Genomic DNA, 18,918 nt, shown 5'->3' with positions numbered 1-18,918 from the left:
TTGATGTATATGCTTTGTTTTTTAAGATAAGCTGTTTTGTTCTTTTTTATTTTTTTTTCTAAGCCCTTGTTAGATTCCAGTGTTTCCTGTCATGGCTACAAAGATTTTATTTCAAAAACAGCATCATAGCTATTTAACTATATCTTATGATTTTAAATCTTTATTTAAGCTAAATATGATCAAATAATGATTTTGTGGTGGCCATGCTTTAAAAATGTTATTAAAAATATTAATTGGCTAATTGAAAATATAAAATTTTTCTTCAGGCTTTATCTGTCAGCTTGCTTGAACATGATACTTAGACATCTATTGAAGCAGAGGAAAGGTGTAAATATGGACACATCTCACCGCTGCCATCATTTGGAGACAGTGAGAAGCAGCTGTTTTTAAATGACACTTTACCACAATACATATATAACAATACATATAACATATAAAAAGGAACATGTGTATATCATTTTAAAGATCCAGCAATGTAAATTGTAGTCCATTGCTAATTTTGTAAAATTACATGATCAAAACAGTATTATTAAAATAATAATTTACACACTTTGGGTTATGTATTCTGACTCCTTTTACCATCTATATTATATTGATATCAAAAGAAATTTTGATATATTATATTGATATCTTTATTAAAAGTTGTTACTACTTTATATCAGGGTTTCTCAAACTGAGGTTTGTGAAGAACCGGTACGAGGCTACTTAACTAACAAGCGCAAGGTTGGGGGTTCGATTCCCTGATAGGTAAAAATTGATAGCCTGAATGCACTGTAAGTCGCTTTTGATAAAAGCGTCTGCTAAATGCATACATTTATATATATATATATATATATAATTTTTACAGGCATGTTAAAGCAGGTAAAATAAGTACTGAACATGTCACCATTTTTCCCAGTAAATATATTTCTAAAGGTGCTGTTTACACTAAATTTTCAACAAATGTCGGTAACAATCCAAGTAATCCATACATGCAAAAAACAAAAAATTTTTTAGAAATTAAGTTCTGTGTAATAAAGTAAAATGACCCAGGGAAAAAGTTTAAGAATGGGCCAACATCAAACCTGTGTTTCTCCATACAGGAGGCGTCTTGAAGCTGTCATTACCAACAAATGCTTTTGTACTGTAATAAATACAGTTCATTAAGCATGTTCAATACTTTTTTTCCTGGGTCATTCCATTTCAATTCACAGAACTTAATTTCTGAACTTATTTGTATTGTTTTCATGGTATGTATGGATTAGTTGGATTGTTACCGACATCTGGTGAAAATGTCATGTCAACATCCCTTTAGGAATATATTTAAAAATGGTTCTGTGTTCAATACTTATTTTACCCACTGTATTGTGACCACTAACTGATATCAGACAACTGTGAAAATCATTAAATAGGGAAATTATTTAAACATTAATTTAAGGGGTAAGCATTTCATATTTGACGTAATGGGTTTAAAAAAAAAAATTAGGAAGCACTTCCATAATGCACACCAAACACACTAAACAGCTAGAAAATATCTATAAAGCAGTATGAAGGTTGCACTGAATTATTTCCCACATCTCTGCCAAAGAGGAGGAAATGTGTACACCCAGTGTCCAAATTTGCTCACTTGTTAAATATTAGCTTCAGTATCAGACATACAAGGAGTACTACTTCAGCTTGGAACAGTAAACAGTTTATTTCAATTTCAAACATAGAGAATAACAAATAAAAACAGAAATAGAAAAGCAAAAACAATGACAAAAACAGTTCCCTTGCTTTGTCAGGTTTGGTTCAGTTCTAGCTCAGCTTGACACATGAAAAAACACACATATTGACATGTAGACAAAACACAAAAGCAGAAAGATAGGAATGTGATGCCACAAATCTTCACAAGGAGAAATTGAGAAACAAAATCACATTCCAATATTATAAAGAGAAGACATTTCCCAAGTGATTCTGACTTCATCGAGAGCCATTCATTCCACTCGGAGGAAATAAAACTATGATACTGAGTGGAGTTTTTAGCAGCCCTCAGTGAATCACCAGTCGGTGAGGTTAAGTAAGCCTTTATGCTTTTGTCACAGGACTACACTAATGAGAGACATGAGATGTACCCACTAAGTGGACAGGCGATGGCTCTCAGGTGACTGTTAGTGGACATGATACTAAAAAGTAAACTTCACTCAAACATAAAAGGAGAGACATGATGCTTAAGCTCATAAATTATGGACAGAGTCTCCCAGCAACATCTGTGCATAGAGCTGGGATTCCTAACCAATAAAAAATACATTTACAAAGTCACAACAAACTGAAAACTTCACCATTCATCAACCAGATACTCAACATACTCCACATTTTAAGCACCAAGACGACGTCTTCCCTGGGAAAAGACGCAGTGGCCAAACTTGCCATGCTATGAGATGAGGTCCTGCGTGTCAAAACAGCTTTGGTGAAATTCTAGGACGAGTCGTTATTGGCGTCTGGAGCAGTGCCATTACTGGCCAGTAGAGGCGCTTGTGGCGAAATGGAGATCTTGTATGGCAGAGCATCTTTGGTGAGCATCTTTCTGGTGGCAGTGACAAGGCGGGAGTAATTGTCCCGGTTGTACTCGGAGCTGTGTGGCTGCGTGCGCAGTAAGGGTGGGTTGTCCCGGCTGATGCGTGAGAGGAAGAGAGGAGGAGGTCGTTGACGCTCTCCGTCTTTAAGCGAGTCCGGCAGAGGTTTGTGTTTGCTCTCTGGCAGCAGCATGATGCACAGGACAGAGAGGACGGCGAAGGAGGCAAAGATCACATGATGCAGGAAATAGCCGCTATTATTCTGCAGCTCCATTAGAGAGGAAGCAGCCATTCCCACGCAGCCTGCGGCCATGATCAGACCCAGTGTACCACCGCTGAGAGAGACATGGAATAATAAAGCTTTTTAAAAAGAAGACTCTTCATTTATTTGATCAAACATACAGTAAAAAAAGTAATATTTTGAAATATTATTACAATGTAAAAGTAAAAAAAATTTTTTTTTTACATTTATTTATTCTTGTGATGTTGAAGTGGAATTTTCAGCAGAAGTTTTTCAGCGTCACATGATCCTTCAGAAATCATTCAATTTTGATGTTAAAGGGTTAGTTCACCCAATAATCAAAATTATGTTATAAATAACTCACCCTCATGTCGTTTCAAACCCGTAAGACCTCCGTTTATTTTTGGAACACAGTTTAAGATATTTTAGATTTAGTCCGAGAGCTCTCAGTCCCTCCATTGAAGCTGTGTGTACGTTATACTGTCCATGTCCAGAAAGGTAAGAAAAACATCATCAAAGTAGACCATGTGACATCAGAGGGTCAGTCAGAATATTTTAAGCATCGAAAATACATTTTGGTCCAAAAATAGCAAAAATTACGACTTTATTCTGCATTGTCTTCTCTTCCGTGTCTGTTGTGAGAGAGTTCAAAACAAAGCAGTTTGTGATATCTGTTTCGCGAATGAATCATTCGATGTAACCGGATCTTTTTGAACCAGTTCACCAAATCAAACTGAATAATTTTAAACTGTTCGCGTCTCCAATACGCATTAATCCACAAATGACTTAAGCTGTTAACTTTTTTTTAATGTAGCTGACACTCCCTCTGAGTTCAAACAAACCAATATCCCAGAGTAATTCATTTACTCAAACAGTACACTGACTGAACTGCTGTGAAGAAGGAACTGAAGATGAACACCGAGCCAAGCCAGATAACAAACGAACGATTGACTCATCGGTTTTCGGATCACTAGTAGTTCTTTCGGACAGTTTGATTCAATAAACAGGTTGAAAAAAAAACAGTTCACCGGTTCTTTTGCGCTCGACGTAATGGCATCATTGGTGATGATTGCCCTTGATTCAAGCCTTCGGTTTACCCGCGCTCATAACACTAGCACAGAATCAGTTCAGAATCAATCACCAAAAGAATCAGTTCAGTTCAGACGCTCTGTGTGTCAGTCTGCTTCACGCTGAATCACACATGCGCAGTATCATCAGCTCCTCGGTTCTCGAATCGGAAACGTCTGATAGAAACGGTTCTTGACTCGAGAACGAGTCAATCGATCGTTCGTTATCTGGCTCGGCTCGGCGTTCATCTTCAGTTCAGTCAGTATACTGTTTGAGTAAATGAATTACTCCGGGATATTGGTTTGTTTGAACTCAGAGGGAGTGTCAGCCACATTAAAAAAGTTAACAGCTTAAGTCATTTGTGGATTAATGCGTATTAGAGATGCGAACCGTTTAAAACGATTCAGTTCGATTTGGTGAACTGGTTCAAAAAGATCCGGTTACATCAAATGATTCATTCGCAAACCGGATATCACAAACTGCTTTATTTTGAACTCTCTCTCACAACAGATCCGGAAGAGAAGACAATGATGAATAAAGTTGTAGTTTTTGCTATTTTTGGACCAAAATTTATTTTCGATGCTTCAAAAAATTCTAACTGACCCTCTGATGTCACATGGACTACTTTGATGATGTTTTTCTTACCTTTCTGGACATAGACAGTAGACCGTTCACACAATTTCAATGGAGGGACTGAGAGCTCTCTGACTAAATCTAAAATATCTTAAACTGTGTTCTGAAGATAAACGGAGCTCTTACTGGTTTGGAACAACATGAGGGTGTATTATTAATAACATAATTTTGATTATTGGGTGAACTAACCCTTTAATAACTTAACCTTAAAGTATTAGTAATGGTTCTCATTATTATCAATGTTAGAAACTGGTAATATTTTAGCAAAAATGAGATAAATTTTTTCAGGATTCTTTGATGAAAGGTAAAAAGAACATTTATTTGAAATAGAAGCCTTTTGTAATATCATAAATTTCACTTTTGGTCAATTTAATTTTCCTTGCAGAATAAAAGTATTCCTTTTTTACCTAATCATTTCAATAGTGGTGTGTCAAGTTTCCACAAACAATATGACGCAGCAAAAATGTTTTCACATCATTGATAATAAAAATAGTTTCTTGAACACCAAATCATAATATTAGAATGATTTCTGAAGAATCACGTGACACTGAAGACTGGAGTATGGCTTCTGAATATTTAGCTTTGCCATCACAGGAATAAACCACCTTTAAAAAAAATAAAAAATAAACAGTAATACTTTACTTTTGTTTTACTGTAATTTTGATCAAATAAATTCAGCATTGGTGAGCATAATATTTTCAAAAACAAACAAACAAAAAAGCGTAATCAGTTCTTTTGAACTTTTGACTGCCAATGCAGGTTTTATCTCTTTTTTTACTTATTTTGCAACGCTGCGAATCTAATCTCTGTAACTCTGCGTGTTTGTTTTGTCACATTTGATAATGTTTTTTTGCTACTTACCTGCCACAGGACTATTATTTTTAACAAGTTTACAGGCTAAAATCATTTTTATACTTTAGATAGTTGGCTAAGTTGCATTCGAAGCTGTTGTAAAACACTCCTTGTTCAATCCCTGTGACCTCATTATATTAGAAATACTGCAGTATTACTACACTTGTGTGGCCTGAAAACCATTCTGCTAAACATTGCTTGAGAACTACATTCCTTGTTGGAAGACTGAATAAATAAATACATATGTTTTTGTTGCCACTTTTATTTTATGAAACCACACAAACCCGGTTTCAATGTCTACACCTTAGTTTTCCTACCCTCTGGATTTTCGAGTTGGTTTTATTGTTGTTTATCATCATAAACTAACCTCAGACTAAGAGACTGCAAACCTAAACTAAATTCTATACATTATATCAATGCATTACATTTGTGTAACATGCCACAGATGTATGTAGTAACGGTTTTAGATTACCGGACAACAGTTGGCATGACTTCACTGCCAAAGAACACACTGAGCATAGCCAAAGCCTGAGACGAGAGGAGACCCACTACAGACAGAACCAGAACAAGCCCTCCACGCAGGTCTGAAACAAGACAGTAGAGACTGAGACTCAGGAAAACAAATACAAACCAAAAATCATAGGACAGATCCAAAGGCTTTCCACATTTACACTGAGCTTGTTGTGATTGCCTTTTCAATAAAGCATACATGCCATAGTTTCTTTGATTTTAAGTTATAAGGGCAGTCTAGTTTCCCCCCCTAGCTCCTGCAACAGCACATGTCTTTGTGTCACGCTTGAAGAGGATCTTACATTGTGTGAGGGCCAGCAGCAGCAGTGAAGACAGCCCCGTGACTATAGCTGCCAGCAGCAGCATCCCCCTGCGGCCAAAGCGGTCCACAGACACACACAAGAAGATGCAGGCCAGAGCTCCGGTCAGCACACGAAGAAAATAGCTGAAGTAGAAGTGTGGCGAGTAGATATGCAGGTTACGTGTGAAGCAGTACTGGATTCCTGTGCCAATGAAGCTGAGGACGACAAGGAAAACAGTTTATACTTCAATCAAAACGAAATAACACTTCACAACTTAACTTTGGTCAACTGTCAATGAGAAATACATTTGTTACAGAATTTATTCATCTTAGTTGATGTTAGATAATAAAAACAGTTGCTTTTAGTTCATTTTAGCTCAGGTCCATTAAGTAATATTAACCCATAAAACTGTCAGTTTTAATGATGTATTAGTAAATGCTGAAATTAAATTCAAACAAGATTTACAAAATATAATCTAACACACAATATTGAATGCAGGATTTTGCTCATTTATTGTTAGAAGTGTACCCAGTTGCACAGGATTTGCATTAACTGCAAGAGCAAAATGAGCATTTATCAAAAATGTCCTATACTTTTGAAGAGTTTGTGTTTTTTCGGTTAATATTCTGCCCACAGAATGGGCCGATTCGCTTATTTCCAAAAACAGCGATGAATGATGGGTCTAGATTTCCACAGGCGTTTTTTAATATTTCATACTTAAATGTGTAATTGAAGTTTGTGATTGGCTTGCAGCCACATTTTCTAGTGTAACTTACAGAGTGAAGCCCAAGATGAGGCAGTTCTTCCAGATGACTCTGGTGTGACGCAGCTCGACAACATGATGATACTCTGGCTGGATGTGTTCAGGGAATACCTCATCTATCTCTACAGAAGAAGACCGAGAGAATGTAAAGTAGAGGGTTAAAGAGTGAAGAGTTGGTAGAATTCAATCAGTCTTTTCCAGGAAAACCTGACCAGCACATTCCAAACAAAACATTCTCTGTGCTCAATTCTTTCAGATTAAACACCCTAAATGGCTCTATTCACCATCCACGATGGGCCTTGATTTGCTGTAATGTAATTCAGCCAGTGAGCAGGCTATCATTACTGCATGCCATAAATATCTCTGACCATCTCTCAGATGCCATCCTCGGGACATGGGTCCTCAAAACTACATTCTGGTGATGCACTGACTGTTGGGTAGTAATTTTCCATGAAGTCTGCATGCAAACTTCAGATTTATTTTGTTCTATTTTTATAAATAGGGTGATTTAATTCAGACATGACTCATTTGGCAAGACAGATGCTCCAAAAATCTGTATCTGTATGTCCGAGTCTACTCTATGGCTCTGTCCCAGTACCCACGCTTGCGTGAACATGACAGGAACTAAATGCACATTGTCGGCTAAATACCAAAGCTCAGTGTCCATTTCCATTACATTTAGTCATCTAGCAGACACTTTACCTCTAAAAGCAGTATTTTGAGGCTACGCACGTATTGAATATGTATTTATGATATTAGTTACCAATAGTAACCCTTCAACAGGTTCAGGAATGTGCCAAAATCTGAGGGAAACTCAAAGTAAATAACGTTTTGTAAAAACATTATCATGTTGTGTGTCCCATCACATAATCAAAAGTTCTGCACACACTTGAGGTCTTAACGTCCGTTTGAACACTTAAGACTTAGTAGAGTAAATACTTAGGAAACATGTGCAAATGCTGCAAGTGTGAGTTTTAGGACAGGCCCTATGGTTTGTTGGGATAGGACAATATTTGGCTGAGAAGCAATCATTTGCAAATCTTGAATCAGAGGGTTAAATAATTTAAACTTTTACTGATTAAAGCACTTCTTAAGTCAGTAGCTGACGTTTGTCATGCTGAGATTTTTACCTGACAGCAGTGTTTCAGCGGGGTAGAGCTCATCACTAACACACACGCCATTTCGTGCTGAAAAAGACTGGAGACATTTCTTTGCTTGAGGAATCTGAGATGTGGCCATGAGCCAACGAGGAGATTCTGGGAACACTGAAGCACAGCTGTTGCCACATTCGCCACACACACACACACACACACACACACACACACAAACAATCATGTTATTATAGATGCTTGGTCTTAAGTTATTAATCTGTCTTAATGCTGGTGATCCTATGGGCTTGATGTAAATATTATAATAGCCTTTTGAGTGAAAGTACAATACGCTAAATGTTCTGTAAAGTCATGTGTACATCTCACATGACATAAGGGAAGAACAGCTTTATCATAGGATGCACTGTAACCTGAACTCAGCAGCTATCCAGCGGATCGAATGGTTATAACAAATCATTAAATACGATGAGCTTAGTACCGACTCATTTTCAGCCAAATGTCTGTAGTGAATTGAAACGTGTACAAAGGATCATGAGAGACTGAAGGACATGAAGATGACAGCATATATCTGACTCACCACCAATAGGAAAGGAGTAGCAGCAGGGGCAGTGTGGCAACAGCCTGAAGTACAGGCCAATCACGGCAAAGCACGGCAAACCCTGGCAACAGGAGCTCTGCAAACACGGCAAAGAAGCCACTGACCATGGACACCATGAGTCTGTGAGGAGGGTCACACCACTCCAGTCCTGAACCATGTAGAAAAAACAAACAGGAATAATGACAAAATTGTGAAAGTTAATGTATGAATTTGGTATGTCAAGGAAAGTATTAAAGAGTATTATTGGTGAGCGTGACCTTAACTCTAGAAAAAGGTCAGTCTTTTCCTACAGACTCGTACATAACAGGAAGTCCCCATGTCCTCTATCCAATCATTGTTCCTAAAGTCTTGCAGCACAATAGACCAGCGAAACTACTCTTCACTCTTTTGAAATTGTCCATCTTTGATAATAAAATGGTTTAACAAAATATTTAGGAAGTACATCACACACACATCCTAATTTTGGATACATTTGACTGAATTTATCATTCTTCTGATCTTGAATATTTTTACAATAACTGTAGACCAATATCAATTGTGAATTTACATAATACTGGAATAAGAAGGATTTTTTTATGTTGTTAAAAAAGAGCCTCTAATGCTAGCCAAAGATGCATTTACTTGATTAAACAAAAAAAGTGTAGAAAAAGTGATCTTGTGAAATATTATTAAAACTTAAAATAACAGTTTTCTGAATTTACAGCCATTACTCCAGTCTTCAGTCTCACATGATCCTTAAGAAATTATTCTGATTTGGTCCTCAAGTATTATCATTTATTATTGGTGCTTGCTTATTTATAATGGTTCTTATTATCAATGTTGAAACTGTCACTGTCACTTTTGACAAATTTAATGTGTCTTAAATGAATAATTTGAATTCCTGCTGGTGTATCACAGTACAAGCAGCCGAAGACTCGTGTTACACCGAAGACATTAATAATAGCTGCTGCAAATTCAGCTTTGCATCACAGAAATAAATTACAATATAAAATATTTTAAAACAGAAAACAGTTCTTTTAAACAGTAATAATATTTCACAATATAACGGTTTTTACTGTATTTTTGATCAAATAAATGCAGCCTTGGAGAGCATTTTTTGCCAGTAGTTTACACATTTCTTTGTTAAAACTAAATAAAGTGAAAGAAAAACATCCAGAGGCCAGTATACATGGAAACTCTTGCAACACTCTTATTCTAAAATTTGGACATAGTAATGATATAGAATGAGTAGGTGTGCCTTGACATTTCACATGACATATATAAAAGCAGAAAAGATTGTGTATGAGCCTGTGTTTACATCCAGTTTCCTCCAGTTCCTCTTTACAGACAGCACCACCCTGACAGCACACTAAAGGGGCTTTCATGTCGGAAAGAGCACTCTGGCTAACAGTCAACATGCACATAAACCCTCATATAACAATCACAGGAAGTGTGGGAAAAAAACCCGGACCTCTTTACAATGGAAAGAACAGAAAGTAGATCTTGTCCGTTAGATACTTCATGTATACTCTCTCACTTCTGCAATGCTAAGACAAAAACACAGAACAAACACACAGTAGACAAAACACCCTGAACTTTCCTCAGTTGATCACTCAGAACGTGACGTAACAGAGAGAGTTGTTATGGTTTGAACAGGGTGTTCGTGAGACGGCTGTTCCCCGTCAATCGCTTCACCCCTCCCCCGCAGACGGAGAAACCCCACCGAACATTCCAGGAAGCCTCCTGTTGCCCTTCGAGACCCAACATCAAGCAATAACACACTCCTTATCAAAAGTGCACTATTGAGCAAGTCTGAAGGGCCGATCTCGCAAAAACCTTCGGGAACATGATTATATCATATAAACACACACACACACACTACAGTCAAATGTCTACTCTACAAATTTTTACTGTCCACATTTTAGAATAATTTGCTGGACAACTGTTGGCTGCTTTTTCTTCACTTTACTTAATTTTATAATGAAATTAGCATGTGTGGACATTTTATATTTGGCTACCATATTAAGATGAAAACATTCAGTCAAATGTATCCAAACTTTGGGTGAAAGTGTGTTTGTTATATATATATATTATGATTTAAGTAACTTTAAGTTAAATTTGGCCTAGCAGAAACTATTCAATGTCCCTTACATTGCAAAACCACTTGTGTATAGCAGACATCCTTTTGTGTCTTATCACGGTCTTATCAGCTGCATACTTAAAGAGGTCAAATGATGGAGAGTACTTGCGTGCAATATAAGAAGACAAAAACACTCCGGCTAATGTTGAGCCTTGGCAGAGTCGAAGAAATGGGAACGCAGAAGGACTGTTAGAAAGACAAGACATGATTCCCAGCAAGCCCGAGAGAACCACAGACAGCAGCAGAACACACCGACGACCCAACCTGAGACAACACACAAACACACAGAACATCAGCACGTCTCAAACAAGAGCGGTGCATGACACTTATCTGAAGTTATCAAGACAACAATTTGAACTGATTACATTTGCAGCTATTCTGCTAGGGCACTGCGATCTTGAGTAGAACTAACTGACCGACTTCATTCGCTAATGATCACCTTGACAGTGATTTAGAAGTTTATTGCCAAAACTTTCTAGCATCTTTCACTTACTTTTTGATCATTTTTTAAGCTTGTGCATTTTAAGTACAAGCATTTTAGAAAACAATTAATACAACACAAAGTAATGATAATTTAGGGAAACTCACCAGTCACATATAGTGCCAAGGAGTATATAGCCCAGGGTCCAGCCTGTCATGAAACATATGTGTTGGAGTGGAATCTTCCAGTAGTCAGCGCACACCAAGTCCCACTGTCAGCATGAAGAGGAAAGATACACACTTCAGTTCAACTGTCTTAGAGAAATAATTCTGGGGAAAACAAACCAAACCACTGCAAACTGGCATGACCTGTTTTTCCCCAGCAGGGCAGTATGGTAAATATGCTACCATACCAATCCTGGAAAATGGTAGCTGGTCTGATGCTCATTCAAGGTTGTTTTCCAGCCCAAGATGCTCTAGAAGGTTAAAGTCAGCTGAGGTATTGACTATCAATAACCAGCAGTAATAATGAGAAAACAAACTAGAAACTACGTAAAACCAGCAATAACCATCAGAAGACACTTGAGTTGGTAGAATAATCTACAGTAAACAGTTTAAAAACATGTTTTTGTCTTTCAAAGGGCACACCATTTATCACTATGCTGATGTTAATCAAATGTTTTGGAAAAATGAAATCCATGAAATATTTAAATGCTCCAGTTTTTACATTTGGAATCTGAGGTAGGCTGAGGATGTGTAAATGCTGCTTTCTTTCTATCCTATTATATGATCTACGTCTATTATTACATTACAGCTAATGTGAAGCCATGCTACTCTAGTCTCACAAACTTTCTCTACCTCGTTCTGCTTTCACATGGATCTTCCTAAAAAATTCCACAAAAAAGCTTTTTTTTTTTTTTTTTCCCTAAGCATGGAAAAGGAAACATACTGCTAGTCAAGGTCACACAAAAAGCTCCAGCTATGTACCCAACCCAGGAACCCAACAAGGACTTATTCACCACTGCTCCCTGGGCTTTTAATGATGGGGATGGGGATCACAGCATTTTCTAATCCCTGAATAAACATATCATATCATGACTTCACTGTAATGTAATCACAATATTCTTAACCAAATGGGTGGTCAACACTAACAAAAAGAAACAAGCAGTTCTTTCGAACATGTACAACCCATCTGTGAGCCAGTAATAAAGCTAAATTTTCAATCGAGATTAATACAGCATCTGACAGCTGAATAAATAAGCTTTTCATTGATGTATGATTTGTTAGGAAAGGACAATATTTGTCCGAGATACAACTGCACTAGTCAACATTTGAAGTGGATCAAAACCTTTCATCAAAATTGTCCTAAAACCAAGATGCGTTCTTGTCTTAGGACAACTTCGATGAACTTTTCTGATCCACTTTAAAAGTTGACTACTATATTTGAAAATCTAAAAAAAAAAGTAGTAGTAGAAAATAAGAAGAAAATCTAAATATTAAGAAAAATTGCCTTTAAAGTGGTCCAAATTATGTTTTTAGGAATGCATGTTCCTAATCAAAAATTAAGTTCTGATATATTTACAGTAGGAAATTTACAGAATATCTTTACTTAATATTCTAATGATTTTTGGCATAAAATAAAACAGATGATCTTGACTCAAACAATGTATTTTTGGCTATTTTTGGCTATTGCTACTTATGACTGGTTGTGTGCTCCAGAGTCATGTTCTGATACATGTATTATTACTGGACCATGATGGTCACAGCTAATATAGATGGATCGACCTAGCAGATTTTATATGAATTATAATAAGTATTTACATTTAGGAGGGTTGCGGAAGCACACACTTTTACTTCGCTATCAAAATCGGAACATTTCTATTTTTTTATACAGCTAGTTATAAATGATATACTCAAACACACACCTCTAACAGAAAAAAAAAACCACTTTTAAATTTTTTAAACAAATTGAAATTTTTAAACAAACGATGACATCACGAAAATATGGGTTTGGAGGATTTTGTCAGGTTTATCCCACTTCTGGGTACAAATGTGACCCCAAAACAGAAGCCTCACACACTACCACCTGTGTCACTATTTGCATACTTCTCTAAAATAAAATAAAACAAATCTACAAATTAATAATGATCCCAATGAATGCCTAAAACGCGAAAATAGCGCATAACACCACACTCGACTAGACTCGACTATAGGAAACTCACAAAGCAAGTGATTTCACACAAGTCTTGTCTGAATGCTTGAGTGGACTGCTGGCTTTGCTGTGTTTGCATACTGACCTCGGTCACTAAATTGTTGTGTAGTCCGGCTGGTTTGCCGTACTCCCATCCTCTGGTGCACGGCACCACGTCCCTCGGCTCGCTCTCCGTGTAGTTGCTCGTGTTCAGCGGGTATTTGTAAAGTTCGCAGTGACTGAACCCAGACCCCTTCAGCCTCGGGATGCTGAGGTTGAGGTACGCTTGTCTGGAGAGGTTTCCGAGAAGAGAAGACGGCGGCAGTAACGCCAGATCAGGTTTGCAGTGGTAAGACTCGGGAACGAGCGTGAAGAAAACATCGCTGAAGACATTAAGCGACACCGCAAAGTTTGGAAACCAGCTGAAAAGCGTTATGATCCGGTTGTATCTCCCATATCCACCAATCTGAGGGTAGATTTTAGTTTCAAATTCCATAACTAGAGCCCTTATCGACGGAAACAGTTGTTTCTCAAAGACATTGCACCTTGTAGTGCTGCTGAGGAATGAACTTAACGGAGATTTGAGAGCCAAGTAACACATGGAAGTTCGGTTCATTTGAGTCAATCGGTTCATTCGGACGATTCTTTTGAACGAAGCGGCTCATAAAGCCGATTCACTGATTCGTTTGAGTTATCGCTCACAAGTGTTCTTTGGCTGATTATACACGGGTCAGCTAGACAAGTAGATATAATAGAAAAAGAATAGAGAAGGCTTGTGTTAGAGGCTTTTATTTGTTAAAGAAAACAAGCAGTTAGAAAACGAATAGAGAGTGCAAGTGTTAGAGCGTCAAGTGTTTTTTTTATATATATATATAAAACAAAAAAATAAATAAAAAAACAACTAGAATAGAGAGTGCTAGAGTTAGATGGTCAAATAAAGATGTAAGAGATGCATATTTAGCTTTTTATACTTAAGTATATATATAAACACCACCCAATCAAGAAGTTGCTATCTGGAAAATGATATAAAAATAAATCTCTTCTAATTTCTAATTTATTAATTTCTAATAATTTCTAATTATTTTAGTAAATATTACGTGAAAAAAAGAAATGTCATTTCAGCAATTGTTAAAATACATACATTATTTACATATCAGCAAATGCATGTTTTTTACTGTTTTTACTTTTTTTTTTTTTTAAATAAAAATAATGTGATGTATCATATCAGCTTTATTTCGGACGTCAGCCGTCCTACTCTCTTAGATACCACCATCAAAAAACATAATCCTTAGACAACTAATTTGAATATGACCCTCCTGACTGATCATCACACTATATTTATTATGTATATACAGTATAAATACACACATGCATGTATATATTTCAGAAAAATATGTTATGTTTATATATTAGATATATTTATATATACTACAAATTATTTTAAATATATACGTGTAAATACATATAATTTTTTAATATATATACTGTGTATTTTTAAATAAATTTTCAATTCAAGTTTATTTGTATAGCGCTTTTTACGATACAAATCATTACAAAGCAATTTTACAGAAAATTAAGTTTTTTTCTACAATATTTAGTAGTAGCTTATAAGTGGTGACTCAGTTTATGTGCATATGGCAGGAATTTTTGGAAAAATTAAATTAAAGACGTAATCAAACAGACGATGAACACTATTAACAGAAATTATTATATGATGCAGTCACACTTGTAGCAATATTTGTTAGTTCTGTATGTTGTTTCAGGGTTAGCATCATCTGGGGTCCTCTGAGGGGTCAGCATCATCTCTTCTCAGGTGTTCTGGATCCAGACTGGAGCTTGTGTATATCCTAGTTACTACGGGATGTAAATGTCAAAACAGAGAAACAAATAGAGACATCATGCTGTTCCAACCAAGTAAACTGAATTAGTTTAACTCAAGATAAAGCATAATAATGCACTTTTAATCCGATATAACTGCAGTCACAAATTATGAGATGCATTATTCGAATGCTTGGCGAAAGAGATGTGTTTTTAATCTAGATTTAAACAGAGAGTGTGTGTCTGAACCCCGAACATTATCAGGAAGGCTATTCCAGAGTTTGAGAGCCAAATGCGAAAAAGCTCTACCTCCTTTAGTGGATTTTGCTATCCTAGGAACTACCAAAAGTCCAGATATAGTCCATAATAAATATACACAGTACGCACACATATTACGTAAACAAAAATGTTTATTTTGGATGTGATTAATCGCAAATAAAACTCTGACAGCAATAATACAAGTATCCTTAAAACACACACACATATACACACACACACACACAACACTTTGTATTCAATTTTCTTTTTATTATACAATTAACAAGCAAAAAAGGCTTCTAGCTTGCTCTATTCTTTTTCTATTCTATCGGTTTTCTTTTTATTTATTATATAATAATAAAAATAAAACCTTGCTGCATGTACTGTGTTAAGACTTATAGCACTTGCATATCTTTGCTCTTTTGTTGATTTTGATCGCTTCCATTGTCCTCATTTGTAAGTCACTTTATATAAAAGCATCTGCTAAATTACTAAATGTAAATGTTAATCCAAATCCATTTGTTCAACTGATATGCTGCAGATAAGCTGACTGTTAGTCAAGGTTTTGGCTGCCAGTGACTCTCTCGGTCTGTCCTGAATAGCAACATGGCTGCACAAACACTGGTGGCTTCACTGTCTGATTCGATGAACAATCCTTTTATTTCTGCAGATCAGGACACAACACTCACTTCACCTAGTTACAGCTCAGTGTACCAGCAGATGAGAGTCACTGTCTGTTCAAAGCTGATCACCTTGTGACTTGACACAGTTCCAGTTAAGTTATAGCCTGTTACTATTAAAAGTCTATTTTGCATGCTTGCTCTGTGCAATTTCTAGTATTATGTGTTGCTGGAGGGGACATCAGTAACTAAATAATTTATTATTTACTTAACCACATTTATTAATTCATGAGATATTGTTCATTATTTATTTTTATGTTTTTGTATTTCATTATGTTAATAGTTAAAATTGTGACAACACCTCATGACCTCTTCTGGTATAGTGTTAATGAACACTAGTCTTGACAACATATCTGCGGTCTCTGTTGAGTACCACGTAAAATATGAAATGTATTTACCATTTGCATATCAAAAATAATCCTCAAAAGTTAAGACATTAAGCATTTTCATCCTACAAGAGCGACTGGACAGAGCTAAAACTATCACATTAGTTCCCTCTTGTGGCGGATGTGTCATATTGCAGCTCACAAAAAACAAAAAACAAAAAAAAAAACACAGAAACAAAGTCCTTTCAAAAATTTATTTACGAACATAATCTCTGAGGAACAACAGCAGTTCTCGCGCTCTCTGTACATGCAAGTGTAGAAAATAACAATTTAGAATTTTTCCTCTCCGTTAAGTTTTTTTTTTTTTGTATTTTTAAGTTTCTCGCTTTTTGAATTGCAGGATATCAACACAGCTAAAGGTGAAAGTACTGAATCTTTGACAGCACTGACGATAGCATCAACAACCCCCTCCCCTCCCATAGCTGCTCCAACAATATGTACACAATTGAACTACATTGTACAAATAAAAAAAGGTACATTGTTACATCACCGGCAGCGAGCGCGACACGTCTCGTTGCTGTTAGAACCTCACATTCTACGCAAGTTTAGACTAGTACAAAGAGGAGGGTGCAAAACGTCCTGGAATATTATTTACAGTTATGTACAACGTCTCGTTTACGCATTACAAGAGGAAAATTTACACAGCGGAGACTTTCAGCTCAAACATACCACAGGTGTCAGAAAGATAATAAATAGGTTAGCTCCATTTCAAGAATCATCTGTTAGATTTGTGGACAATGAGGAAAAATAGTTAAAACAAGGCTTGAAATTGTGGCTCAACACAATCTATCCCATCACTAAATGGAATAATCAGTAATCTGTGTACTTAGTAGAGGTAATGTGTTGCAGACAGAGGTCAGAGAGTCAACAGGCAAGCATGTGTAAGGTTTCTGTTGTCCAATCTCATGGTCAGTTAGTCCCATTACAGTATATTTAGAGTGATTATTAAATAAAAGTCCAAAGGTTTTATGGCTTGTGAGTGCTGAATAGTAAAGCCCAAATGCAAATCAGGTTATACCTGCTATCAAATCACAATTTCAAGCCTTTTAAAACTGAATCAGTTGTGGGAACCCAAAACGTTTTCAACAGGTCAGAGGACAGTGGAAATTCACATATCATCGTGTAAACACTAGGTATAAAGGGACTTAGTGATGATACATAAACCATGTGATGAACAAGTCACTATTTTGGTTCCATGGGGGAAGAAAAATGCACCTAATAACACCAGATTTTGTTAAAGAAATCACCCACCACAAAAGAAAGCACTAAAAGTGAACAGAAAGCTATTCATATTATGCACTCATCATTAATTATCTGTTTGTAGACATTTTGTTTTGCACTGCACAGTACTCACAAAATACCAGGACGTGAGTCATCCAAAACAATTACTGTGGAACTAGTGACACCTGTTGCACCCAGACTCAATGCACACATACAGAACTGCGTCATGTGGGATTTTCACAGACTCACAACCTTACATGGGGGAAAAATATAAAATAAACTCTAGCCTGGATGGGTAAGCAAACATCACACAACCTCACACTGAAGTACAGGCATGTAATGAGAAAGGGTAAAATATCAAAACACATTTCAATCTCCTCCATTTACTGATGAATGCAAACATCTAAATGTACTGTAAAATGTATTCAAATGGTAAAGGTTAAACCAAAATCAAAAACTAAAAATACTGTGACGGGAGATTCACAAGAATGTTAAATATGGAAAAACAGTCTGAAAGCCCATGTATACACATAGTAAATCCAGGAACGGAGGTGTGTGTGTGTTTTTTTTCATGCTATTATGAAGTCCGTTTCAGTACATTGCTAATAATGGAGCGTGCCAAGACATTACTTCTAACACAAATTAACAACTAATTCAAAATTGCTTCGTGACTTGGTGAACAAATGCAAAATGTTTGTCTGATGAAATAACTCATTTTCTCTTAGTTGCAGATAATGTTTAGAACCTTGCTTTTGTAAAAACCTAACATTAAAAAAAAACAAAAAAAAAACGCAGGAATGGAACCTACAGATAATAGGGTGATATTTCATGCTGATTTCCAAACTCCTAATTGTGAAGATCTTTCAGAGCGGTTGTATAGTGCTGAAGAGAGGGTATGTGAGGGGGATTAAAAGAAACGCACAGTTTCGTGTCTTAGTAACGAATGTGACATGACACACAAAACAAAAACTTCCATGATTCTAATTGTACGATGGGTAGTAAATTCCAAATATGTACTATACTGTTCATTGCTTGCTTTTATATTTAGACAGACCCAAATAAAGTAGGCTCCAAATCACGTCCTTTCCAACCTATGACCTGTGCAGCTTTAGAAGAAATCAGAGACGTTAACTGTATAAAGGCATTTTCTTGGTTTATACTTTTTAAAGATATATACTTGTGTAATAAAACGATGAATAATATACCTCTGCTATT

The 18,918-nt window shown here is 36.3% G+C and overlaps 1 protein-coding gene across 1 annotated transcript; it reads right to left on the bottom strand.

Moving 5' to 3' along the window:
- Window positions 1–1,650: 1,650 nt before the first annotated feature.
- On the bottom strand, window positions 1,651–13,927 carry slc22a31 (solute carrier family 22 member 31). Its single transcript, XM_059537015.1, has 9 exons — window positions 13,447–13,927; window positions 11,318–11,421; window positions 10,839–10,993; window positions 8,590–8,758; window positions 8,034–8,179; window positions 6,917–7,025; window positions 6,141–6,355; window positions 5,801–5,912; window positions 1,651–2,869 (listed from the first exon to the last, which is right to left on the bottom strand). Exons 1-9 carry the CDS (start codon window positions 13,834–13,836, stop codon window positions 2,437–2,439), a joined length of 1,833 nt encoding a protein of 610 aa, XP_059392998.1. The 5' UTR covers window positions 13,837–13,927; the 3' UTR covers window positions 1,651–2,436.
- Window positions 13,928–18,918: the final 4,991 nt, after the last annotated feature.

The sequence above is a fragment of the Carassius carassius genome, chromosome 3, assembly GCF_963082965.1.
Source record: "Carassius carassius chromosome 3, fCarCar2.1, whole genome shotgun sequence".
NCBI lineage: Eukaryota > Metazoa > Chordata > Actinopteri > Cypriniformes > Cyprinidae > Carassius > Carassius carassius.
The sequence above is the reverse complement of the archived record's forward strand: the minus strand, read 5'-3'. Positions and strand labels throughout refer to the sequence as shown.